Consider the following 23692-nt stretch of genomic DNA (forward strand, 5'->3'; position numbering starts at 1 on the left):
ACAAAATAAAAGTCTGTGATCATCATGTCTTCTAATTATAGCTGTATAGGGCAAAAGAGATAGTTGAAGAATGATTTTGGAAGTCATTGAATTTATTGTTGAAGGACACTTAGGGAAGAATTTTGTCTAGATCAGCACTTTGCAATAGAACTTTCTGCAGTGGTGGAAATGTTCTATAATCTGTGCTGTCCAGTATGGTGGGCATCAGCCACATATGGCTTTTGAGCACTTGAAATGGCATTAGTGCTTCTGAGAGGAACTGAATTTTAAAATATATTTAATTTTAATTAATTTAAATAGGCATTCGACTAGTGGCCTACCATACTGAATAACGTAGGTTTAGCTTGTTATTTTACAAGATGTGGTTTTCACAGTAAAGAAAGCTGAACAGCTTATGATATGATCCAGAGCTGGAATCTGTATTTACAGATTTCTTCTCCATGTTAACACACTTAGCCAAAGTATTACACTTCATAGCTTCAGATATTTTTCTTACGGTCTCATTGTAGAATAATGGAGTGTAGGCATTGGCTGAAGCTAGACAGATCATGTTTCCTGGAGTAGAAACTAAAGAACAATGAAAAGTAATTGTGACAGAATGTATTACTGGAATTGTTTTAGTCACACACTGTGTTGATTTGGGATATTTTATGGAGAGAGGCCAAAGGCAAGCCTTTCATTTTGACAGTACATACAGAGAGTCATTAAATGGGCCAAACCCTCTGACCTGTCATCCCACTCCTGGGAATTTATCTGAGGAAATAATTCAAAAGGAAAGGAAGCTATATTTATCAAGAGTACATAAATTAAAAGTAGAAATAATCTATTTAATAATTTGAGATGGTTAAGTAAATTATAGTAAAGTAGTTCATTTTAGTAAAATACTCTGCAACTGCTAAATATGTTACATTTTTATGATTATTTAGAAAATGGAAAAATAACGAACACATCATTTTACACACTCTACTTATAAATAATGCATATAGGGGCATCTGGCTGGCTCAGTTAATAGAGAATGTGACTCTTGATCTCGGGGTTGTGAGTTTGAGCCCCATGTTGGGTGTGGAGCTTACCTAAAAATAAATAAACAGACAAACTTACAGCTTTAAAAAAAATGCATATAAACTGTAGTTCTGCTTCTATGTGTATCAAAACTGGAAAGCACCACCAAGATGAGGAGTTGGTGTGTTAGAGTGAGAGCAGGGTGAAATTATAATTTAATTTTTCTTTGTTGTTTTGTTTTCAAGTTTGTTTATTTTTGAGAGAGAGAGGGTGAGTGCCAGGAGGGGCAGAGAGAGAGGGAGACAGAGTGTCTGAAACAGGCTCTGTACTGATATTAGAGAGCCCGATGCGGGGCTTGATCCCATGAACTATGAGATCATGACCTGAGCCGAAGTTGGATGCTTACCTACTGAGCCACTCAGGTGCCCCCTTTTTTTGTTTTAAAGTTCTTTTCACAAAATATTTATTTTGAAGCAGGCTGTTGGGAAAGCTTTCTTAGTTGATACTTTTGCACAGAATACTTTCTGTAAAATAGAGGACAGTGGATATCTTGGAGTAGTTGCTTGGCTGTATCTTTAAAACATGGAGGAAAAGAGAAGAAGCCTCTGGCTGGAAATGTAGAACACCACAGAAAAGAAAATGACAGGGAGGATCCGGAAAATTGCCTGGCTTGTTGTAATGATCGTGATGAGTGAGCTCTAATGTCAAGTGTTAGCCCATAATGGATTCTTTTGAGCCATCAGCAGCACTCTCCTGGGTGGGTTCGTAGAGGTACACATAGGCAGGGTCTTCTTTTCCGAAGGATCCAAAACTGTTGTCTGCCTCCGTGTAAATGATTAACCAGGTTTTAGGGACATTGAGAGGTGCTATTTGACTCACTAGAGAGATAAAATAAAATCACATTTCTAGTAGTAGTATTACCATGCCAACTGCTTGATACATTCTCTAACACGGGCTTGAGAATGCTCGCCACCAAGAAAAATGTGTATTCCTAAAACTTTTCTTTAGGGCGCGTATGTACAGTTTTGTGCAAAAATAGTATAGTATTTAGGACTTTGAGGATTTGTATCTAGAGTTTCAGATTTTTGGAACACAATTTCTTTCCTTCTAACCAATTGATTTATTTAAACTCTTAGGTACTTGAGACCAGAAACTGCACAGGGGATTTTCCTGAATTTTAAGAGACTTTTGGAATTCAACCAAGGAAAGTTGCCTTTTGCTGCTGCTCAGATTGGAAATTCTTTTAGAAATGAGATCTCCCCTCGATCTGGACTGATCAGAGTCAGGTACTGCCCATATTATTCTGCTGGTAAAAATCGTGAATGACCTTGGCATTGAATGGGAAAGGAAATCTTGCTATGTTGAAACAATTCTGCTTCATTTTTACATGGGTTAGAATTTATTTTTGTCCTCCAAAAGATTATGTTTTACATTTGTAACCTCTGGGACATCAGGTAGTTTTGAGTAACTAATATGAACTGAAAGGAAAGGAAGGGAGGTGAAGGATAGGTCACATTTATCACCTCCAAAATAATCTTTCCCCCTTGTTCATCATATGTTTAGAGAATGGCAAGATCTTGACTGTCTAAACAAGGGCATTTTCTGTCAGTGGTGATATATATAAGTATAGGGTGAGGTGGGGATGAGGTGATGCTTATGAGAGGGAGTCCTCAGTGTCCAGGGCAAACAACAGTGCTCGACTTGGGCTGAGAGTGCTTCCATAACCAGTTGACATTCCTCCAGATACTTGAGGCATCTATATGACAGAAAGGCCAGTTAACAGGCTTATTTTTATCTAGCCTACTCACTCGCTTCTGTTCTAATAACCTCCCTTTGCCAGATGTATCCAGGAATATGTAGGGCGGCATATTAGCACTTAGTTAACATTTTTCTTTAGAAACATACTGTGACTTAGCTGTTTGTGACTTAAATTTTTTGTGGTTTCTATACATTTTTCTTACTAATATCATCTTTTGGGGTAATAAAGTCCATATAAAAATAAGATGTAGGTAAACCTAACTATCTTAGGCTCCAAATGATTTTCCACAGCCCCACCACCCCATCCTTCTCCTCTCTCCTTACTCACTGTAATTACAGACTTTAGTAATAGCATGTCCCAACCACTGACTCTACATCAAAGCACCCAAACCACCTGCCTAATCTTGTTAGTCCCCATGACCCCCACTGAGGAAACACTCCTGTGATTGACCAAACTGTATCTTCAGGCCTATGATTCCTTCAGCCTTCTGGTCTAGAAAGGGGAGACTGCACAGAGGAAGGGCTTCAAGACTTAGAAAAACAGGTGGAAGAAAAAAGAGGTGCAGAAAAAAAGAGGTGGTCAGAAACTTTAGCCAGCTATGATAGCAGTGCAAAACTTGTCAGGTTTGAGTCTTTTATTTTTCTGTTTTTTTCTGTCTTTTTTTTTTTTTTTTCCTTTTGTTTTTTGGCTTTCTGTCTGCTCCAGTAGTGTCTGCAGGCATGCTTTCAAAATACCGAGGAAGCTGGGTAAGACTAACTTTGTCTAAAGCCGGTGTTTTAGAGAGGGTTTACATCATGTAGAGTAGCTCTTGGAAGTTATAAAGGATCACAAAGTAAGGCCTTTGGAATAAAAAGTGGTAAATCGGAAAACCAACTCAGAACTGAGGAGTGATTCTAGGAGTTAACTGGTGAAAGGCTGTGGGACTTCATGACATTTTATTCCTTGGTCATTTTCACTTTATTATTATTATTTAAATTTTTTTCAATGTTTATTTTTGAGAGAGAGAGAGAGAGCACGAGCAAGGGAGGGACAGAGAGAAAGGAGACCCAGAATCCAAAGCAGGCTCCAGGTTCTGAGCTGTCAGCACAGAACCTGATGTGGGGCTCAAACCATGAACTCATGACCTGAGCTGAAGTCGGAGCTTAACTGACTGAGCCACTGAGGCACCCCGGTCATTTTCACTTTAAAGCATCCTGTCTGGATTCTGGCTGGTTTTTGGTATATGCCCCTGTAAGATCCTGACTTAGAAGGCTGTTCATTCTTCCATGAGCCAGTAACCCCGTGTTTTTTGTTACATGGGTTGGGTAGGGCTAGGATTTGTTTAGTGTTATGATTTCCTCTTGATGACATAGGGTTATTAGGTCTTTGCCTGGCTGTGATTTCTTTAGGTTGGGAGTATTGGAGTGTTCATATGAAATTTTTAAAATTAATTAATTATTAATTTATGTTTATTTATTTATTTTTGAAAGAGAGAAAGAGAGAGGGAATCCCAAGCAGGTTCCACGCTCTGTGCCGAGCCTGATGTGGGGCTCAGTCCCACCACCCTGGGATCATGACCTGAGCTGAAATTGAGTTGGATTTTTTTTTTTTAAGTTTATTTATTTATTTTGAGAGAGAGAGAGCAAGAGCGAGCATGGGTGAGAGAGGGGAGAGAGAGAGAGGGAGACAGAGAATCCCAGGCAAGCTCCACGCTGACAGCTCGGAACTGTGAGATCATGACCTGAGCCGAAATCAAGAGTCAGAAGACGCTTAACCAACTGAGCCACCTAGGAGCCCCTAAAAATTTATTTTTACTTTGATTGGCTGGTTCTGTCTTCTAGACCTATATGTGTTTTTGTTCTCCGCAGTTCCAGGTACAGTCTCTGAACTCAAAGACAGGAGACTGCTGGTAAAATCCGTGTTTAGTTTTGATTTCCACCTCCTGTCTGTGAGCTGACAGATGGAAAGGCTTTGGCAGCAGATTATTTTGGGATTCTGGGCCGGGCCCTTATTTTGATATGCCCTGCATTTTAGATGTTCTATTCCTAACAGCCCAGCTCTAAGCTATGTAAGGACAGATATTGTGCTGCTCTGTCGTGTTTCAATGCACACAGATGTTTGATAGTGGTCAGAAGACAAGATATAGGTGCTGTGGGGCCAAGTAAATACCATTAAAAAATAAAATTTAAAAATCAGAGCTCTTTTGCAATGCATTTCATGTATTTTTAAAACCCATTTAAGCAATTTTTCTTTACTTTGAAACATCTGAAATAATCATGAAAGTGCAGTAGTAAATGTGTGTGTGGGGGGGAGAGTTTGTTTAAAGAAGAGAGATTTGATTTTCACTCATGGCTTAAACCACTTTTCCCTCAATAGTTACTTAATTGCCATTCAGAGAAATCTCTTTGGGAAACCATTACTATATGCATATTTATTTCAGCATTATGCAGTTAGCTTAGTGTTAGCCTGTTCAATTTATACCTTATGTCCTCAACCTTGAATAACACTTTATTCAAGAAGCTGTTACTCTAAAGAAGCCAGCCGTATGGTGCCATTATCTGTCATTTACTTGTTCAGAGCAAGAAAAAGGAAGAAACCAAACTGCTATAAAAGCTAAAGAACAGTTTCACTTCATTTTTAATTTCACATTAGAACTCATTTAGTGTATATTTATAAAGACTTGCTAGTGCTTTAAGGAAAACCATTTTATTTGGAAGTCACTATTAAATATCTCATTTCTTTTTTGCATCTGACTTTGGCTTAAGTTTTCCTAATATTAAAAACTGTATCAATCTGTTCTTTAAAAATTATTTTCCATTGAAAGTAAGAATCTTTTGTTGTGGTGGTTAGTATCAAAGGAAAAACAGAGATGGACAGTAATGAAAGTGGTAGAAACAGATTTTATTCAAGATTATTATGGTAGGGGAAAAGGATCTCAGTATAGAACAGGGCTCAATTTTGAATATATCATGGGTAAGAGGGGATTTATAGCCAAGGAGCATGGTGGGGGTCAGTAGTTAGAAAATTACTAAAAGGGAATATGAGGGGAAAGGGGGATTCTGACTAAACCAGCCTAACAGGATCTTGCCGAAGGCAGGCCAGGGTGATCAGATACCATGTGGGGGATGGTGGAGGATGACAAACCCTAAAAGATACCAGAAGTGATCACACGTAGCAAGCGGGGGAGGGGTTCTGGCTAAATTGACTTAGCAGGGTGCTTGCTAAAATTGGATTTTACAAGGAAGTGTACAGATGGGCCTAGGAGGAGTTTCAGGAGACTGAATAAAGTTTGGCCAAGCAAAGAATCTTTGTCATTAGATAGAAGGAGTTAATATTTGAGATAAATTTGACTGTATTTATTTCTTTAAAATACTATTTAAGCAAGTAGTGAAGTTTTCATTAATGTGTCTAAAAATAACAACTACCTACACAAACTTAATCAGACTTTTTTTTTTTTTCATGCCATTCCCTTAGGAAACAATTTTCTTGTTTAGTGATAAAAGATTCCTGTCGTGTGAGGGGTTATATCATGGTAGAATAAAGTTGAAAATAAGGGCCTCATTTATTTTTTATACTTAAGCATGCCACTTTTATGTTTTTGCTTCCAGAGAATTCACAATGGCAGAAATTGAGCACTTTGTAGATCCCAGTGAGAAGGACCATCCCAAGTTCCAGAATGTCGCAGACCTCCACCTTTATTTGTATTCAGCAAAAGCCCAGGTCAGCGGACAGTCTGCTAGGAAAATGCGCCTAGGAGATGCTGTTGAACAGGTAAGATTCTGTCGGTAACTTCCTTTAGGTTATTCCTCTTCAGGGACTCCAGCACTTAACAAATTCTGTGTACTGAATGATAAAAAATTTACTTTAGCAGTCACTGTATTATTTTATTATTTTTTAATTTTTATTTATTTTTGAGAGAGCATGAGCGGGGGAAGGGCAGAGAGAGGTGGGGACAGAGGATCTGAAGCGGGCTTGTGCTGACAGAAGAGAGCGTGATGCAGGGCTTAAACTCAAGAACTGCGAGATCATGACCTGAGCTGAAGTCAGGTGCTTAACTGACCGAGCCACCTGGGCAACCCGGTCATTTTATTTTTTATATGGTGTCTGTTTTTATATAGTATTTATTCTATACTATTGTTATAATGGGAGGAAATTACGTGAACATGCCGATTTGTGGGCCATTGGGTCTAACGTGAAAAACAGATTTAGCAGAGCACTTGGAAAAAAGATCTTGGTTTGAACTCTGCATTATCAATCCAACTTTTTTCAGTATGTGCTACTTTGGGGGAGACATTGTGACTCACAGAAAGCAAGCCCTCGGGATTTTAATCTCTTCTGTATTGGGATAAAGTCTTGCATAGAATAAAATTTCTCCAATCATTTGTCTGGAGAAATGAGTGAGTGAAAACTTTCTTATAGTAGCTGTGGCCTGATAGTGGAGTGAATTGCTTCAGGAAACAATGAACTTCCTGCCCCTGAAAATACTCCACTGGAGGCTGGGTGATAACTTGGCAGCTATTTTGTAGAGAAGAGCCCAGCAGCAGGTTGGAGATGGGGGCTAGATGATTTCTAAGATCCTTCTGGTACTGTAATACTAAGATGACACATACAATGTGGGGTGTACAAACTTCAGTGCATAAGGATACGTTAAAATCCCCTCAACGTGTCTTATTACTTCTGTTAATTCAGAAGAAATATATCTTCCAATCCATAGGGTCATTATTATGAATGTCATTTTTAATACTGTAGTTATAGAGGGTGTGAGGTATTGGGCTGAATTTTTTGCTGACCCAGTGAGTATGGCAGAAAGATTTTGAATCACTCCATTATTATCAGCTTGTTAACTTGACGTTAACCCCATTAAAAATAGCCACAGTCACATTCTGGGTATTTGAGATTGTTCTGAAAGCTGGATAAATTAGCTTACTTTGTGTTTCGAATGTTTTTCAGTAGATTATGAATAGATTGAAAACGGTATGTTGGCCTTTGAAAGAATGTGCATGTTTTTTTCCTTCCTCTGTGCTTGCTTGCATGTTTGCTTGCTTATTTATTTACTTGTTTATTCATTAATTTTTTTAGGGTGTGATTAACAACTCAGTATTAGGCTACTTCATTGGCCGCATCTACCTCTACCTCACGAAGGTTGGAGTATCTCCAGATAAACTCCGCTTCCGACAGCACATGGAGAATGAGATGGCCCACTATGCCTGTGACTGTTGGGATGCCGAATCTAAAACGTCCTATGTAAGGAGAATGGAAGGGTTGTTAGCATGTGACCGTCACGCTGTTAACTTAGGAGCATGAATATCAAAATTGCCTTTTATGTGCTTTATGTCAGAGTGGAACAAGGAGAAAAGGTTTTTTTTTTCTGAAGCAAAATGGAAAAGGCAATTGCCTCATGCCCCCTCATGTCCCAAGAGGGCTTTGTAGACTTAGACGGCTTTAATGGAGACAGAGAGTAAGAGAGAGACACAGGGAGAGATGGAGAGAGAGTGAAAGTCTAATGGGGCAGTGTTGGTGTGTATATTCTTGGGGTGGCCAGTATTTCTGGTAATATCCCTGGGTGCGCCTAAGATGGGGTGGCCTCCTTCCTGACAAGGACCCCAGAAAGTGTTGGGAATGGTGGTAGGGCCGAGTAAAGAAAAACATGGTGCTCTTTGTTTAGAGAGCTATTTGGTAGGTTTTGGCAATAGACAAGGAGATTATTATTTCTTGTTTAGGAACTACCTTTCTTCAAATTCTGTGTATTTAACGGTTATTCAGAGAAGACCTCCAGGTTACTGCTTCACTGTACCACCCCATCCCCACCTCCCAAACATGAACATTCGTACTGGAGCTTAGAAGTGACAAACATTTGGGCATAGGAGGGGCGCCTGGCTGTCTCTGTCAAAAGAGCATGTGACTCTTGACCTCTGGTCATAAGTTGGAGTCCCACATTGGACGTAGACATTACTAAAAATAAACGTTTAAAAAAAAAAGTCATTTGGATATAGGTGATGCTTTCTGCTCTGGTGGCGGTGAGAACAAGGTGGCATCCAGAACAAGGAGGTGGAGAGCCTTCTGGCATTTCCCTTATTTGGTACTGGAGAGGCGTTTCAGTGACTTTTGACAGTCATTGGTTCCCATATGCCCTTCACTCTTTACTTTTCAAAATGACTTTCTTTTAATAGGTTCATTTTTGAGAATTAAAAATAAAAATGAGTCATTTAAAGATGACTCATTTTTGTAAAACGAAAAACAAAAAGTAATTCTGAAGAATATTATGTAGAAAGCGAAACTTCCAGTTGTATATATCTCCCCAAAAGTGGTTCACGTCTCTTCTAGATCAGGGATCAGCAAGCGTTTTCTATGGTAAATGTAAAAATATTTTAGGCTTTGTGGATTTCTGTTGCATATCTTCTTTGCTGTTGTTTCTTTTATTCTTTTTTTTTTTTAATGTTTATTTATTTTTGAGAGAGAGAGACAGAGCACGAGCAGGGGAGGGGCAGATGAGGGAGAGAGACACAGAATCAGAAGCAGGCTCCAGGATCCGAGCTGTCAGCACAAAGCCCAATGCGGGGCTCAAACTTCTGAGCCGTGAGATCATCATTTGAGCCAAAGTTGGACACTTTGGCTGAGCCACCCGACTGAGCCACCCAGGCGCCCCTTATTCTTTTTTTAATAACCTTAAAAAATGTAAAAACCATTCTTAGCCCCATAGGTTTTTCCAGCCACTGTGTTAGATGACTTTACATGCATTGCAAACATACACACATGTATATATGTATAATGGTATACAAATACCTGTAGCGGCTGTCACCGATGTTTTAAAATATTCTTTTTCTTTTGTGAATTTAGGAAAGAATTTCTGTAATCTGTTAAGATTTTCTTATTACATTCTTTTCCTCGTAGGTTTGCATGACAGACGTATGCCAAAATGATAGTAGTCATTACTTTTGGATTATAGGTGAATGCTCACTTCTTTACATGTTTTAGATTTTCTGGAATTTCTTATTTACAGATCAAACCAACAAAATGTTTCCTGTTTTGTGTGAGAGAAGATTATTTCTTTTCTCTTTAAGTTCCCTTTCTTAATTTGCTCTGACTCTAATTTCACTAAAGCAGATACAGATTCTTGTCTTGCAGTCTCAATTTAAATTCTGGATGTGGCCTGGATTACATTTTATTTATTCCATTTGTTTCTTCATTTGACATGTATATTTGGCAAGGGCCGTGTACCATTCTAAGTGCTTCATATGTATTATTTTATGTAATCCTCCTCATAGGTTCTATTTCTGAGGAGGCTGAAGCACTGAGAAGTAATATGCTTGAGCCACACAGGTAGTGAGTGGTAGAGCTGGGACACGAACCAGGGCGGTCTCACTCAGGCCCGTGCTCTTAACCATTGTGCCACATTGCTTTAATGAAGCCTGCTACTTCATGCTCCTCCTTTTCCGAGGGCCCCTGCGAGCCGTGGCCAAACCGTCAAGTATTGGGAATGAGAAAATGTGGGCTTCAGTCCGGGAGAGGTGACGAACAGCATGGTGACTGTGGTTAATAACGCTGTTTCGTATATTTGAAAGTTGCTGAGAGAGTAAATCCTACAAGTTCTGTAACCATGTCTGGTGCCGGATGTTAACTGGACTTCCTGTGGCACTCAGTTTGCAGTATGTATGAATACTGAATCAATACATTGCACACCTGAAACTAACACAATGCTGCATGTCCATTGTACCTCGATGTTTTTTTACAAATAAAGAAAATATTTTAAAAAAGGGCATGTGGGCTCAGCATTGAGATTAGGCTGCAACATTTTACGGAAGGTCATTGGAAAGCTAAACAAAACCAGAAGCCTAAAAGTACCAGGCACTTCTCAGGGGAGGGGAGAGCTCCTTTAAAGATTTTTTTTATTGTTTTAAGTCCTCACAGTAGTGATTTTATTAAATTAGCTGCTTTATAAAATGTCATAGTTGTTAACAGTTTACCAAACTGTAGTGACCTGGTGCAATTTGCTGAGCATGTTGTAGAAAGGAAAGGAAATGCAAAAACCCTATTCAAGTTGATCCATTGCAGCCTAGAACAAAGGAGAGTTGTTTCTCCTTCACTTAAATCAGGGAAATGAAACAGGTAAAGAACTTCCCTGCCCATCTGAAGCCTCTGTCAGTACAACAGTCCGCTCAGTAGAAACTAGATGGTCTATGCATTCGAGAAAAGGCTTTAACACTTTATTATTGTGTACTTCATATTTTATTTGTTTCAATTAAAAAAAAAAAAAGTTGCTGAGACCTCTAATGCTTCACCCTTTTCTTCTCCTTCCTCAGAGGTAAGCACTAGCCCAGAATTGTTGCCATCCTCAGGCATGTTTTTGTAATGTTACCTTTTACTGTGTAAATATGTTGACATCTTTCGTGAATGTCAGATGATCAAGTTACGTGCTTTTAGGCTTCGTTCTTGTCTTTAATTCCTGTTTTGTTGTTGTGGTTATGTATTGGGGCTTCTGAGCTTACGAGGTTTATATTTGCCCTCTCTAGTCCCCACACCCCGCGTGGTAACATGTGCTTGGAAAGCTTATGGTTGCGATGGTTGCATTTTTCCATTCTCTTTGGATCAAAGGCCAAAAACTACATACGAGAAGGACTAACTAGATATCTACTAAAACAAGCCTTTTACTTCTTTAGATCTTACTCAAATAACAGGTTATTAAAGGTCTTTGAAAACAATGTAGATTGTGCTTTTGAAAAGTATCATAGATATTAACAGGAAATGACCCTGACATCTCTGTGGTGGTAATGCTGTGAAGTTTTAGTCTATGACTTCAATGTTACCTGCTCTTTACCGAGATTTCTTTTGTTGGGTAGGAAACTGAATTGAACATTAATGCCCATGCTCATGGCCAGCCGAGGTGTGTGTTTAGCACAGCCACATGATGCCAAGCTGTGACAGCAAGTAGACACTTCATCCTCAGAGAGTAGTGGTTTTTGCCAGATTCATTTGGAATCACGGTCACAAATTTGAAACACATCTACTGGTTTTGTCTAAGTTCACATTTTATTTCCATAAATAAATCCTAGAATATATTAGTTTACCCCACATTCACAATATGGCAAAATAAATCTGTCCAAAAAACAAGACAGTTTTGCGTATATGTGTGAATTATATTTTATAGGGTTGTTAGCTGCCTGATATATAAAACTATTCCCATTCCAAATATTTATAAAAGATGAATGAAGATGCTATAATTGAATTATCTTTGGGTATGTGAAAGAGTTATAATATGCATGCATCTGTGAATGAGCTCAGCGTAAGTAATAAGTGTTTTTATCTGTTATGTCTTCTTAGGGCTGGATTGAGATTGTCGGATGTGCTGATCGTTCCTGTTATGACCTTTCTTGTCATGCTCGAGCCACCAAAGTCCCACTTGTAGCTGAGAAACCTCTGAAAGAGCCTATATCCTTTCTGGTCACTTTAACAACTCTGGACTCAAGTGTAAACACCCTGAAAATGGCTAAGTCCATTTCTGTACACTCTATGGATAAACTGAGATGTTTTGGATGTTGTGGCAACACTTATTTAAACCTATTCTACCCTTGTCATTGCTTCTTTCCTGTTCTCATTTTTCTAATCCGACACACCCATCCGATGTTTGGTCTTTCAAAGAAGCATATTCATAAAAATGCTCTGAACATCTTTCACAGTATTGGCCAGTTTTTGTCAGCTGTTTCCAAAATGCATTTCCCCACACCTGCACCCACCTACATGCTCTTTGAATAAAGGGCACCTGGTGAGTACTACTTCTATTAAAAGATGAGTGCCATTTAATGGTAGGTGAAATAATAATTTAGTTCACTTGATCTGTAAATCCGTAAAGTAGAACTTTCCATTCTTTACCAGGCAGTGAGTTTATGAGCTTACCTCAGGGCTAGGCCAGTGACAGGAAATAGATCCTGTTGTGTTTGAGACATTTCAGAAGTCCGTTAAATGGTTAGCAGAGGTTATTATGCTGTGTATCAGGGTGTGTTGCTGATTAGATAATATCCCTTTCATGTCACTATAACTTTGTAAAAATCTCTGTTGACAGCATTTACCTGTTTTGAGTGAGGATTTGTCTGAATGATTTTGAGGGTAGTTATTTCATTTTGCATTTGATGTCAGTATAAACAGTGTCTGGGATGCCAATAGAGAACTGGTCGTTGTTTTATGTCGACGATGGATTGTTCTCAAGATCATTCCCATAGTATGGCAGTTCTGTGTTTTTGGATTCCTTGACTACTTCATACAAAACAGTCAATGTTGTTCAGTTTGAACCCAATAAGGGAGCAATTGGGAAGGCATATAAGAAGGATGCAAAGCTGGTGCTGGAATACCTTACCATTTGTGAGGAGTGCTACATTACAGAGATGGAAAAACTACTGAATGAGAAAGGGTAAGATTTAAGATATGTACTCTTTTTTTTTTTTTAATTGGGGAGAGAGAGAGAGAGAGAGAGAGAGAGTGTATGCGTGGGCAGAGGGAGAGAGAGAGAATCTAAATCAGGCTCCATGCTGAGTGTGGAGCCCAGTGTGGGGCCCAGTCCCATGACTGGTATCGTGACCTGAGCCAAAATCAAGAACTGACTGAGCTACCCCAGGCGTCCCTAAGATGTGTACTTTTATCTGCTTCAGTTAGAGATGTTCTCTCTGCAGGTTCTGAAAGGGTGAGATCAGTTTCTTTAGAAATTTTTTGCAGGTAAGTATTATCTCTTGGCTATATTTCTAGAACTGTCATTCCTGAGATTTTGACATTATAGCCTGGAAATAGATTTGAAATGAACTATAAAGATCTTTTTTCCCCCAATAGCTTTCTTAGAGGAGGAGACTTGTCCAAGGAAGTGACTGAGGAATAATTAGAAATGACATATGCCTCTCAGTCATTGCTCTCTTTTTGAGCTTTGGAGTGGTCTCTGTAATTGTTTTAAGCATGAATATAAAAACAGTAGAGACAAATCTATAAAGGAATATGACAAAATCCAGCACTAAATGATATAAAATGTACCATGTTTGACAAACAATAAAAAAATTTGTAAACACATGAAAAAGCATGAAAACATAGCCCATATTGAGGAGGTCAGTCAAAAGAAACACCTAGAAGTGACAAACATGATGAATAAATACATAAGGATGTTAAAACAGTAATAAATATGCTTCATATGCTCACAGATGTAAGGGAAAACATGAACATCTGAGGTGAGAAATGGAAATATATATATAAAAAGAGACAGTGGACATCTAGAGGCAGTTTTGCAAATGAAAATTCACCAAATGGGATGAACAGTAGATTAAACATCGCAGAAGGAAGATCATTGAACTCAAAGACATAGCAATAGAAACTATCCAAAAAGAAGCTATAGAAAAAAAGAAAGACTGGGGAAAAAATGTCCTTTGGATTAATATGAGGCTGTCTAACATATCTGTAATTGGGAGTGCCAGAGACGGTATACAGAGAAAATAGCTGAAGATACATACAGTTGCTCAGAAATTTCCAAATTTGTTACAAACAGAAAACCCAGATTTAAAAAGTTCAAACTCAAGCAAAATAAACACAAAACCACATGAAGGTACATTAGAATCAAATTGCTGAAAACCAGTCATGAAGAGAAATGTCCTTAAAGTAGCCAGGGGAACAAAGGCTCATTACATTAAAATGAGCAAAGATAAGAATGCAAACCACAGCACAATAGAATAAAATCTTTTAAGGTGCTTAACCAAAAATCCTCTGCCAAGCAAAATACTTTCTTACAAACAAAAGCTGAGAGAATACATTGCCAGCAGACCTATACTAGGTGAAGTGTTAGAGGAAGCTCTTCAGGCAGAAGTGTGGAAATTAGCTACCAAAGAAATAAAGAGCTCTAGAAACAACAATTCATAATATGGGTAAGATAAAGGACATTTTATTTAATTTCTTTAAAAGATAATGTGCTGTTTAAAGCAAAAACAATAACAACATATTGTGAAATTTACAACATACAGAAGTAAAACGTGTGCCGTCAGTAACTCAAAGGATGAGAGCAAAGAATTGGGAATATACTGTTGTAAGGTGCATATATTATATGTGAAGTGGCATAATACTATTTGAGAGTAGACTATGATAAGTTTGAAAAAATACATATGGTGAACTCTAGAGCAATTACCTGGAAAAATACAAAAACCAAAGGAATGTAACTAATAAACCAATAAGGGAGATAAAATAGAATAATAAAAAATACTCCAGAAGAAGACAAGAGGAGAAAAACAAAGAAAAGATGGGACAAATAGAAAGTAACTCATGAGATGGTAGCAAATTCAACAGTATTAGTAATTATATTAAATGTAGTTATCTAAACAGTTGAATTAATAGCCATCGATTGTCAGACTAGCTAAAGAAATCAAGACCCAATTAAGTGCTATTTACAGGAAATTTGCTGTGATTATAATACACAAATAGGCTTAAAAGTAAAAGAATAAAAAATATTTCCCATACAAACATTAATCATTAAGTTAGAAGTAGCTGAATTAACATCAAAGTCAATTCAGAACAAGGGAAGTTAGTACAGAAAGAGTTACATTTCATAACGTTAAAGGGATCAGTTCATCAAGAAGGCATATTCTAACTGTATACAACTAAAAACAACCTCAAAATATGTAAAACAAACCTGACAGAACTAGAAGGAAAAATAGACATATCCACAATTATAGTCAAAGATTTCTATTCCCTTTTCTCAATATTTGGTAGAGTAAGCAGACAAAACAAAAATAGGAGTTTAAAACAAAACAAAAACAATAGGAGTTTAAAGGTATAAACACTTAATCAACTTAATTGCCATTTATAGACTACTTAATAACCAAAGAATACAGGTTTTTTTTTAAATTTTATTGAGGGGTGCAGAGAGTGAAAGGGACTGAGGATCTGAAGCAGGCTCTGTGCTGACAGCAGACAGCCTGTTGCAGGGCTTGAACTCATGAACCATGAGATCATGACCTTAAGTCAGACGCTTAACCAACCAAGCCACCCAGGCACCCGAGAGTACAGTTTTTTAAGTGCACTTGAAAAATCTTTTATATTTTTTTTGTACAGCCCTCCAACTAAGAATGAGTTTTGCATTTGCAAGGAGTTACTTAAAAAAACAAAGAGTACGAGAGACTGCACATGGCCTGCAAACCCTGATATATTTCATACTTGACCCTAGACAATAGGCTAAGTGAAAGAAATCTGACACAAATATGCAAAGCCCTGGGAAAGGTGAAACTAGTTTATAGTGATAGAAAGCACGTCACTTGCTGATTGTTAGTGGAGGGGATTGAAATGGAGCCATGGAGCCTTGGCGTGATTGATGGTGGTTGCACATGTACATACATTTAGTCAAAAGAACTATCATACAGGGCACCTGGGTGGCTTGGTTGGTTAAGCGTCTGACTGGATTTTGGCTCAGGTCATGATCGTACGATTCATGAGTTCGAGCCCCACATCCGGCTCCACGCTGACAGCACAGAGCCTGCTTGGGATTCTGTCTCTTCCTCTCTCTCTTTGCGCCTTCCTTGCTTGTGCTCTCTCTCTCTTTCAAAATAAATAAACTTAAAAAAAAGCTGTCGTAAGATGAATGCTTATAACAAGTTGAAGATATGATCGTCCATTTCAGTAGGAAAATTTTAAAACATTCTGGTCTCCCAGAATTAACATTGCTTATGCTAAAACAACATCAAATCCCATTAAAATGGACAAGTTAGAGCACTAGTTAGATACCATTATTTGTCACAAACATGACCACTTCATTTATTAATTATTCTTATGTAATGGGTATCTTTTTGCTAATTTCAGCTTTTTTATAACTGTTACCTACTCTACACTTAGACTGTACTCACAGAATATATGATAATGTTTATGTAATGGAATTTTAATGCATTTAACAAACTTCAGACAAAATGGTAAAAATGAAGGAAATCCGTGAAAACCACTCAAAAAATGCATGAGATTATCAGTGCTGCAGACTAGCAAAAACACACAATGCAACATGTGCCAAGTATACAGCTCCAAAGACAACCACACGAGGGCTCTCTTTTCCTGGCACTGAGCTGCTTGTGAGCCAAGATGAATCCAGACCAGTTATAATGTGAGAAATACCTCCTAAGCTGAAATACAGGTACTGCAATGAAGTGCTTTGTAAAGGTAAATTGTTATAACCTGAAATGGAACGGGCAGATCTCAGGACCTGAACACAATGCAAGTCAGTGATTTTTGGAGGGATATCAGACAGAATCATTAAACTTCTTGAAGCTGATCTTCACCAACAGAAGTGTCAAAGTTTATTTTGGAATAGTGTGGAGATTTTAAAATTACTTCCTATTAGATGACAGCCTTGTCACTTTTACATTAGTTAGAACAATAATGAGAACAGTGGTCTTTTTGCCAGCAGGCCTGTTTCTGACAAATTCATTGTAATTATTCTAAAACTGAATTTAAAAAAAAATTGGTTTGGGCTTTATTTTCATCTCAAGACAAAAGGAATTAGTCATTGGGTCACTTGTGGAATTTTATAAGACAAGTCATATTTTTGGGTGCTTCCTACAATATTATTTGGTGCCATTGTTAATATAATAGTTTGGTATTCCTTATGAAATATTTTAAATTTGGCTTTACCTATTTTACCTGGAGAGTTGACCAAGCTGTATTACACTTAAAATGAAAACAGTATAGCAGTTGGTAAAACTCCTTTAAATTAAGGCATAAGGATGCATGATTTCACTAATGCAAGATGTGTTTTGTTTGTAGGGAATTCACTATTGAAACTGAGGGGAAAACATTTCAGTTAACAAAAGACATGGTCAACGTGAAGAGATTCCAGAAAACACTACATGGTAAATTTCTTAAAATAATTAAACATGGAGTGCCTGGGTGGCGTAGTTAGTTAAGCATCCGACTCTTGTTGGCTCAGGTCATGATCTCAGGGTTCGTCAGTTCCAGTCCCATGTTGGGCTCTTCTGTCAGATTCTCTCTCTGCCCCTTCCCCCCGGTTTCACGAGCATTCTCTCTCTCTCAAAATAAATAAATAAATAAATAAATAAATAAACTTAAAATCATCACAATCCTTGAAGTTTTTTTTTTCTTTAAGTTTTATGATATAACCATTTTACAGAAAATTTGAAGAGGGAAAATAGATCTTTAATGCCACAACCCTAAATCTGATGAATATGTTTAAGGCATTATCTTTTGCCTTTTTAAAAAATTTGTGTCAATATTGAAAAATAGTTTGTAGTGCCACCTTTATATTTCCTATGGCCTGAGATGCATATGAAGAATATCTCTTTGATGAAAACCATCTTTTTTTTTTTTCCTTCATTTTAAGGAAAAGTCCTTTTGTTTCTTAAGCAAAGGAGAGAACTCACCCCTCCTGTCTTTTGTGGCAAAATTAATCTGTTAAAAGTCATTTAGATTAATGATCTTTCCTGCTTCTTTAAAAGACAAGGAGATGATTATTTTTATAGAACAAATTATATGAATTGGGATTTTTGGAGAATATACAGAGGATGCTTATGGTTAATTGTGGCTGAGTAGAAGTTTCTGGAAACTGAGAGTAGTAGGTGGGTATTTGAGAAGGGACTGCTAATGGAGAGAGTAGGCCTACTTTTCCATTTGTGTTTGGCCAGCCCTATAGCCAGGCTTCCGTGAGCTGTAAAAGCAGTCTGAGCAGTGATGGGAGTAAGCAGGGGATACTTCTTGCTTTGGGGCTTTTTAGCCACCACTCTGGCGGCTGGTTCAGAACTGCACTTTACTGTTGCTTGGATGACCCAGAAGGATGGGCAGAAAATACCTTGGTCATATTTCTACCATGTTACCCTTACTCTTTATCACAGACAAAAGAAACAGCCTCCCTTTTCCTCCACATATGTGAATTTTTGGTTCTACTTATCTCCTTTCCCTTGAAACAAATTCTCTAAGGTTAAGCTCAGTTACCTTAGACCCAGTGCTTAGCAGTGTTTTCTTTGTGAGTAGTAAGTAATGAATACATTTCCTATGTGTACCACGGGTATAGCCTCACCCATGTGGGGCCTCTGGTAAATGTCTTTGATTGAGAACAGATTCCTGCGCAAACTTCTCTGAAGGCCTCTTGACCCCAGAGCCTTGGAAGTACAATGGCAGTAACTTGACTTTCTTAAAGAGTTCTCATCGAGATAGCAAGATAAAAACACAAAAGCATGTGATACTTGTTGTGTGTAGGAATTGTCTTTGTTAGTTTTGTCAGCTGTGGTGGTAGATCTTTGGTTCTAGCAAAGTCTTATAAAAGCTCGAGAGTTTTAATGTTTTCTGCAAGGCAAGGCAAGGCAGATGATGGAGTAGCTGCTGTTGATCGTAGCTTACCAACTGTGGTATACTGTGGAAGGAATACTCTGGTACCTTGTGTCATTTTTATTGCCATATAAACAACTAAATTTGGTGAAAAACTTTTTCACTCCACTTTCACTCTTTAAAGGCATCATGTTTCCTACCAGCAAATAGTTTTAAGGAATGTTCTGCTTTTGTTCTGATGTACGGGAGCAGTCAAATCCATCCAGAATAGATATTTTTAGTGCTAATAAGACTTGTTTAGAGAGGAGCTGCAATGCATTACGCAGGGTTTGAGAGAATGTTACTGGATTTCTATCTCGTTTGCAGTGGAAGAAGTTGTTCCGAATGTAATCGAACCCTCCTTTGGCCTGGGCAGGATCATGTATACGGTATTTGAACATACATTCCATGTACGTGAGGGAGATGAACAGAGAACGGTAAGTTGTCTTGTACAGTACACTATTCTCTTACAGTGTCAGAGAATGTAATTTCCTGAAGTACATTATTAAGAAGACTCTGGATGATTGATTAATTACTAAATGTTTTAGTGATGTTAACATTCCTCTTTGCTTAACTCTTTACAAAGCAAAAAACTTTCTTATGTAGCTCACTTGAGCTTTAGGATGTGCAGGTTATTCTAGATGCCATTGTGTTAGTTGCCTGGTGCTCTTTATTCTGAGACAGAACATATTACTTTGGGGGAACTATCTGTGTTGCATCAATGGAAGATACTGGTACATGTTTTCAGAAAATTGGGAAGAAGGGGACAGCTCAGAGAATTTAGCCAAGCCACTTAACTGTATCTGTGCACTGGTGAAGTGTTAAAGGGAACTTTCTCAAACAGCATAAAATTGGGGGATTTGGGGGGTAAAGGTTCTCCTCCAGAGATACTGATTCACAGATCTGAGACCTAGGGATCTGTATTTTTTTTATAAGAACCCCAAGCGATTCTAGTGCGGGAGATTGACAGGTAGTAAATTGGGCAGTAACGTCCGCGGTACAACCCTCCTAGCATTCAAGCACTGCTAAGGATAAATGTTTCTAAGAAGTCTTTATTAACTCCCACAAGCTTTCTTTTGACCCTGATGCTTCTGAATCACTGCTCCATGCCTTCCACTTTATCTCTTCATTCTGCCTCCCTTCACCTTTCTTACCTCTCTACTGCCTGCAGAAATTACACTCCTTTAATTTATAGGCACAGATTTCCAGGAAATCAATCAGAAGACCGGCTAGAGTGGAGAGACCGTGTATATCAAATTAACTGAATGAAACAGTCTTACCTGCATGGCCATTCTGCAGCTGAGTGTACGTGACGTTAGACGTCAACTCTCTAGTTCTTTTTAGGACATTTAACCTTGAAGAATAGACTGATAAGTTCTTGGTGCCAGTATTTTAAAAAGTCTGATATACTCTTGGTAATAAGGCAGCTAATAAACTTACTATTTTGTTCTCTGCCCTCATTGCGTCTTCATTTCCTGACATTTGAGGAACAGCTTTTCATTCATTCAACAGAACCTAGTCTAGACACCAGACATGTAAATATAAGGCACGGTTATTCTTGAGGCATGGCAGCATACGGAAAGTGTTCTTTTTAGATATCAAGTTTGCTGCAAGCCTTTTCTGTTTATTTTTCTAATAAAAGGATTAAAAAAGTCTTTTAGCTGTTCCTTTGAATATAACAATACGGATATAAGTAGGATTTTAGTAGAAATTTCATAAGGGCTAAGCAAGAATAAATTAGTGACATGTTTTATGAATGGCATAGAGAGTACCCTCATGAAGAGAAATTTCAGTAGGTTCTGGGAAGCCAAAAATGTTTCTAAACTATTATCACATAGTCCCTTAATCAATTTTCCTATAAGTTTGGTATAAAAACATTGCCAGTGAGATTTAAAAAATTATTTTTCTATAAAGGCAGGTCCTCGCTTCTCTCTCACATTAAATAGAATTATCACAAGATAGAGGCGAGGAGGGGTGCCTGGGTGGCTCAGTGGTTGAGCATCCGACTCTTGATTTTGGCCCAAGTCATGATCTCACGGTCGTGAGAGCGAGCCCCACATCAGGCTTCACACTGAGCTCGGAGCCTGCTTGGGATTCTCTCTTTCCCTCTCTTTCTCTGCCCCTCCTTTGCGCGCTCTCTCTCTCTCTCTCTCTCTCAAAATAAATCAATAAACATTAAAAAGAGAGAGAGAGATTGAGAAGAGGGGCACCTGGGTGGCTCAGTTGGTTAAACATCTGACTTCAGCTTAGGTCATGATCTCACAGTTTGTGAGTTCTAGCCCTGCTTCTCTCTCTCTTCCTCTCTCTCTGCCCTTCGTGTGAGTCTCTCTCTACTCCTCTCTCTCTCTGCTCCTCAATCACTTCTGCCCTCTCTCTCTTTCAGGAAAAAAAAAAGAAGACAAGTGGAATGCAAATGTTCTAGGATTTGGGCAGCCATGGAGTCTAGGGTTTACTTACAGCGGGATAGTCACAGTTGCTTAGCATTTAAATAGGCTTTTGAGGGACTTAGCTGGAACCCATGTCATTTATTTTTGTGGAACCTATTCATTCTGCGTTCCATATTCTTGCTTTGCCATGGACCTTTTATACAAATGTTACTGAAAAACTGGTCAGCTCTTATTTCCAACTCAAAATGGTAGACTAGTTTGCCTTCCACAAAATATCTTTGCTTTCTTTATTTCTGAGTAACTCTGAAGCCTATTTCAGGAGCAGTTTAGGAGGATTGTACTTTTTATTATAGGTATACAAAACATCTCTTTTTGTTTTATACTGTTTCTTTTGGATATACATTTGTGAGGTAATTAAGCTTGTCTGTTTTACCTGGTCACTAAGACTCATAGATCCTTTGGCTATGCTGAATTTTTTAAAGGACAGAATTGGATCTTGTGTTTTGGCACTATTTACTATTTGATGATTTAGAGGGAAGTTCCACAGAAAGAAGTAAGGCTTTTATGTGGTACCAAAAAATAACCATCTTATATAGTAGCTTTCTGTTTTTTATTTTATTTTTTAATTTTGAGAGAGAGAGAGAGAGAGCATGCATACGCATGAGGGGAGGAGGGGCAGAGAGAGAGGGAGAGAGAATCTTCCAGCAGGCTCTGCACTGATGTGGGGCTTGAACTTAGGAACCGTGAGATCATGACCTGAGCCAAAATCCAGAGTCAGATGCTTAACCGACTGAGCCCCCCAGGTGCCCCTATGGTAGCTTTCTGGATGCTTCACGTCATTCAGCTTTTTATAACGGACCTATGAAGTAAACAGAGCAGATGGTAGACAGGTGCTTTTTAGATGAAGAAACCAAGATCCAGAGCTCACTAAGGCGGTTCGAATTCAGAGCTGCAAACCAGATCCTTCTGGTTCTATCTTGTTTTCTGTCTTTTGTCACACTGTTTTTCATGTCATGTTTTCTGGTATTTTGATAATGAAGTTTGGACCGTAATGTTTATAAACTAATGTATTTGGATGTTCTTCTTTTTAAACCATGTAGTTCTTCAGTTTCCCTGCTGTCGTAGCTCCATTCAAATGTTCGGTCCTGCCACTGAGCCAAAACCAGGAGTTCATGCCATTTGTCAAGGAATTATGTAAGCAAATCTAATCGGGTAATCTCCAGGAGAACGCTGTCAAGTAGACTCAGTTTTAGGAAGTGTATCTTGTTTTCAGTAAAAATACATGTCGAATAAAGAACACATCTAAGTGATTTTAGCCTCTGCTCTTACTTCTAAGAGATGTATGCTTGTTCAGGACGTTTTCTCTTAGCATTTGAGTTAGGGTAGGACCCAAGTGTCAGATTTGAAATATCCTTGCTTCTCTTCTTGACCTCAGTGTTGCTCCCTCCATCAGGGGCTCCTAGTGAGTGTTAACAACCCGAGGGGGTCTGCATCCACTGGACCCATAGTACTGAAAGGGCTCCTCCTGGTCCTCTGGCGGTCCACTTATTTCAGAGTTGGGAAATGGGAAGAGTTCACTGAGCTGCTTGGGGTCGTACAAGTAGAGGTGGTGGAGTCTGGACGGGGCCTCTTGGCCTTGGCTTTTGATTGGATACTTGTTGCCCTGCAGCTGTGTGAGATGTAGGTAGGACTGAGGGGTTGGGCTCCAGCAAGCCACCTAGGAAACTTGGGGGATTTTTCTTTCTTTTGCAACTGTTACTTATTGCTCTCTTGTCTCGGTTCCTTTTATTAAGTTTCCTGAGCTTGTATGACGGTATTTAGTTGATATTGGGACTTTCTCCATTTTTTATCTTTAATTTACTGTATCTTGGACAGCGGAAGCCCTGACCAGGAACGGCGTCTCTCACAAAGTAGACGACTCCTCTGGGTCTATTGGAAGACGTTATGCCAGGACTGATGAGATTGGTGTGGCTTTTGGCATCACCATCGACTTCGATACGGTGAACAAGACCCCTCACACGGCAACTCTGCGGGACCGAGACTCCATGCGGCAGATTAGAGCAGAGGTGGCTGGCCTTCTCTTCAGCTTTTTTTTTTTTTTTTTTAATTTCTTTAATGTTTATTTATTTTTGAGAGAGAAAGACACACAGAGTGTGAGTGGAGGAGGGGCAGAGAGGGAAGGAGACACAGAATCTGAAGCAGTCTCCAGGCTCTGAGCTATCAGCCCAGAGCCCAATGCGGGTCTCAAACC

The 23692-nt window shown here is 38.6% G+C and overlaps 1 protein-coding gene across 1 annotated transcript in view; it reads left to right on the forward strand.

Moving 5' to 3' along the window:
• The window catches only part of GARS1 (glycyl-tRNA synthetase 1), a 44952-nt gene that overhangs the window by 19549 nt on the left and 1711 nt on the right, over positions 1 to 23692 (forward strand). Inside the window, exons 8-16 of the mRNA XM_015541270.2 lie at positions 2139 to 2288; positions 6349 to 6511; positions 7820 to 7984; positions 12059 to 12166; positions 12997 to 13142; positions 17501 to 17586; positions 19382 to 19491; positions 22542 to 22635; positions 23317 to 23507. Of these exons, the coding sequence (XP_015396756.2) occupies positions 2139 to 2288; positions 6349 to 6511; positions 7820 to 7984; positions 12059 to 12166; positions 12997 to 13142; positions 17501 to 17586; positions 19382 to 19491; positions 22542 to 22635; positions 23317 to 23507 (1213 nt within the window). The remainder of the gene's footprint in view (positions 1 to 2138; positions 2289 to 6348; positions 6512 to 7819; positions 7985 to 12058; positions 12167 to 12996; positions 13143 to 17500; positions 17587 to 19381; positions 19492 to 22541; positions 22636 to 23316; positions 23508 to 23692) is intronic.

The sequence above is a fragment of the Panthera tigris genome, chromosome A2 (genome assembly GCF_018350195.1).
Source record: "Panthera tigris isolate Pti1 chromosome A2, P.tigris_Pti1_mat1.1, whole genome shotgun sequence".
Classification (NCBI taxonomy): Eukaryota; Metazoa; Chordata; class Mammalia; order Carnivora; family Felidae; genus Panthera; species Panthera tigris.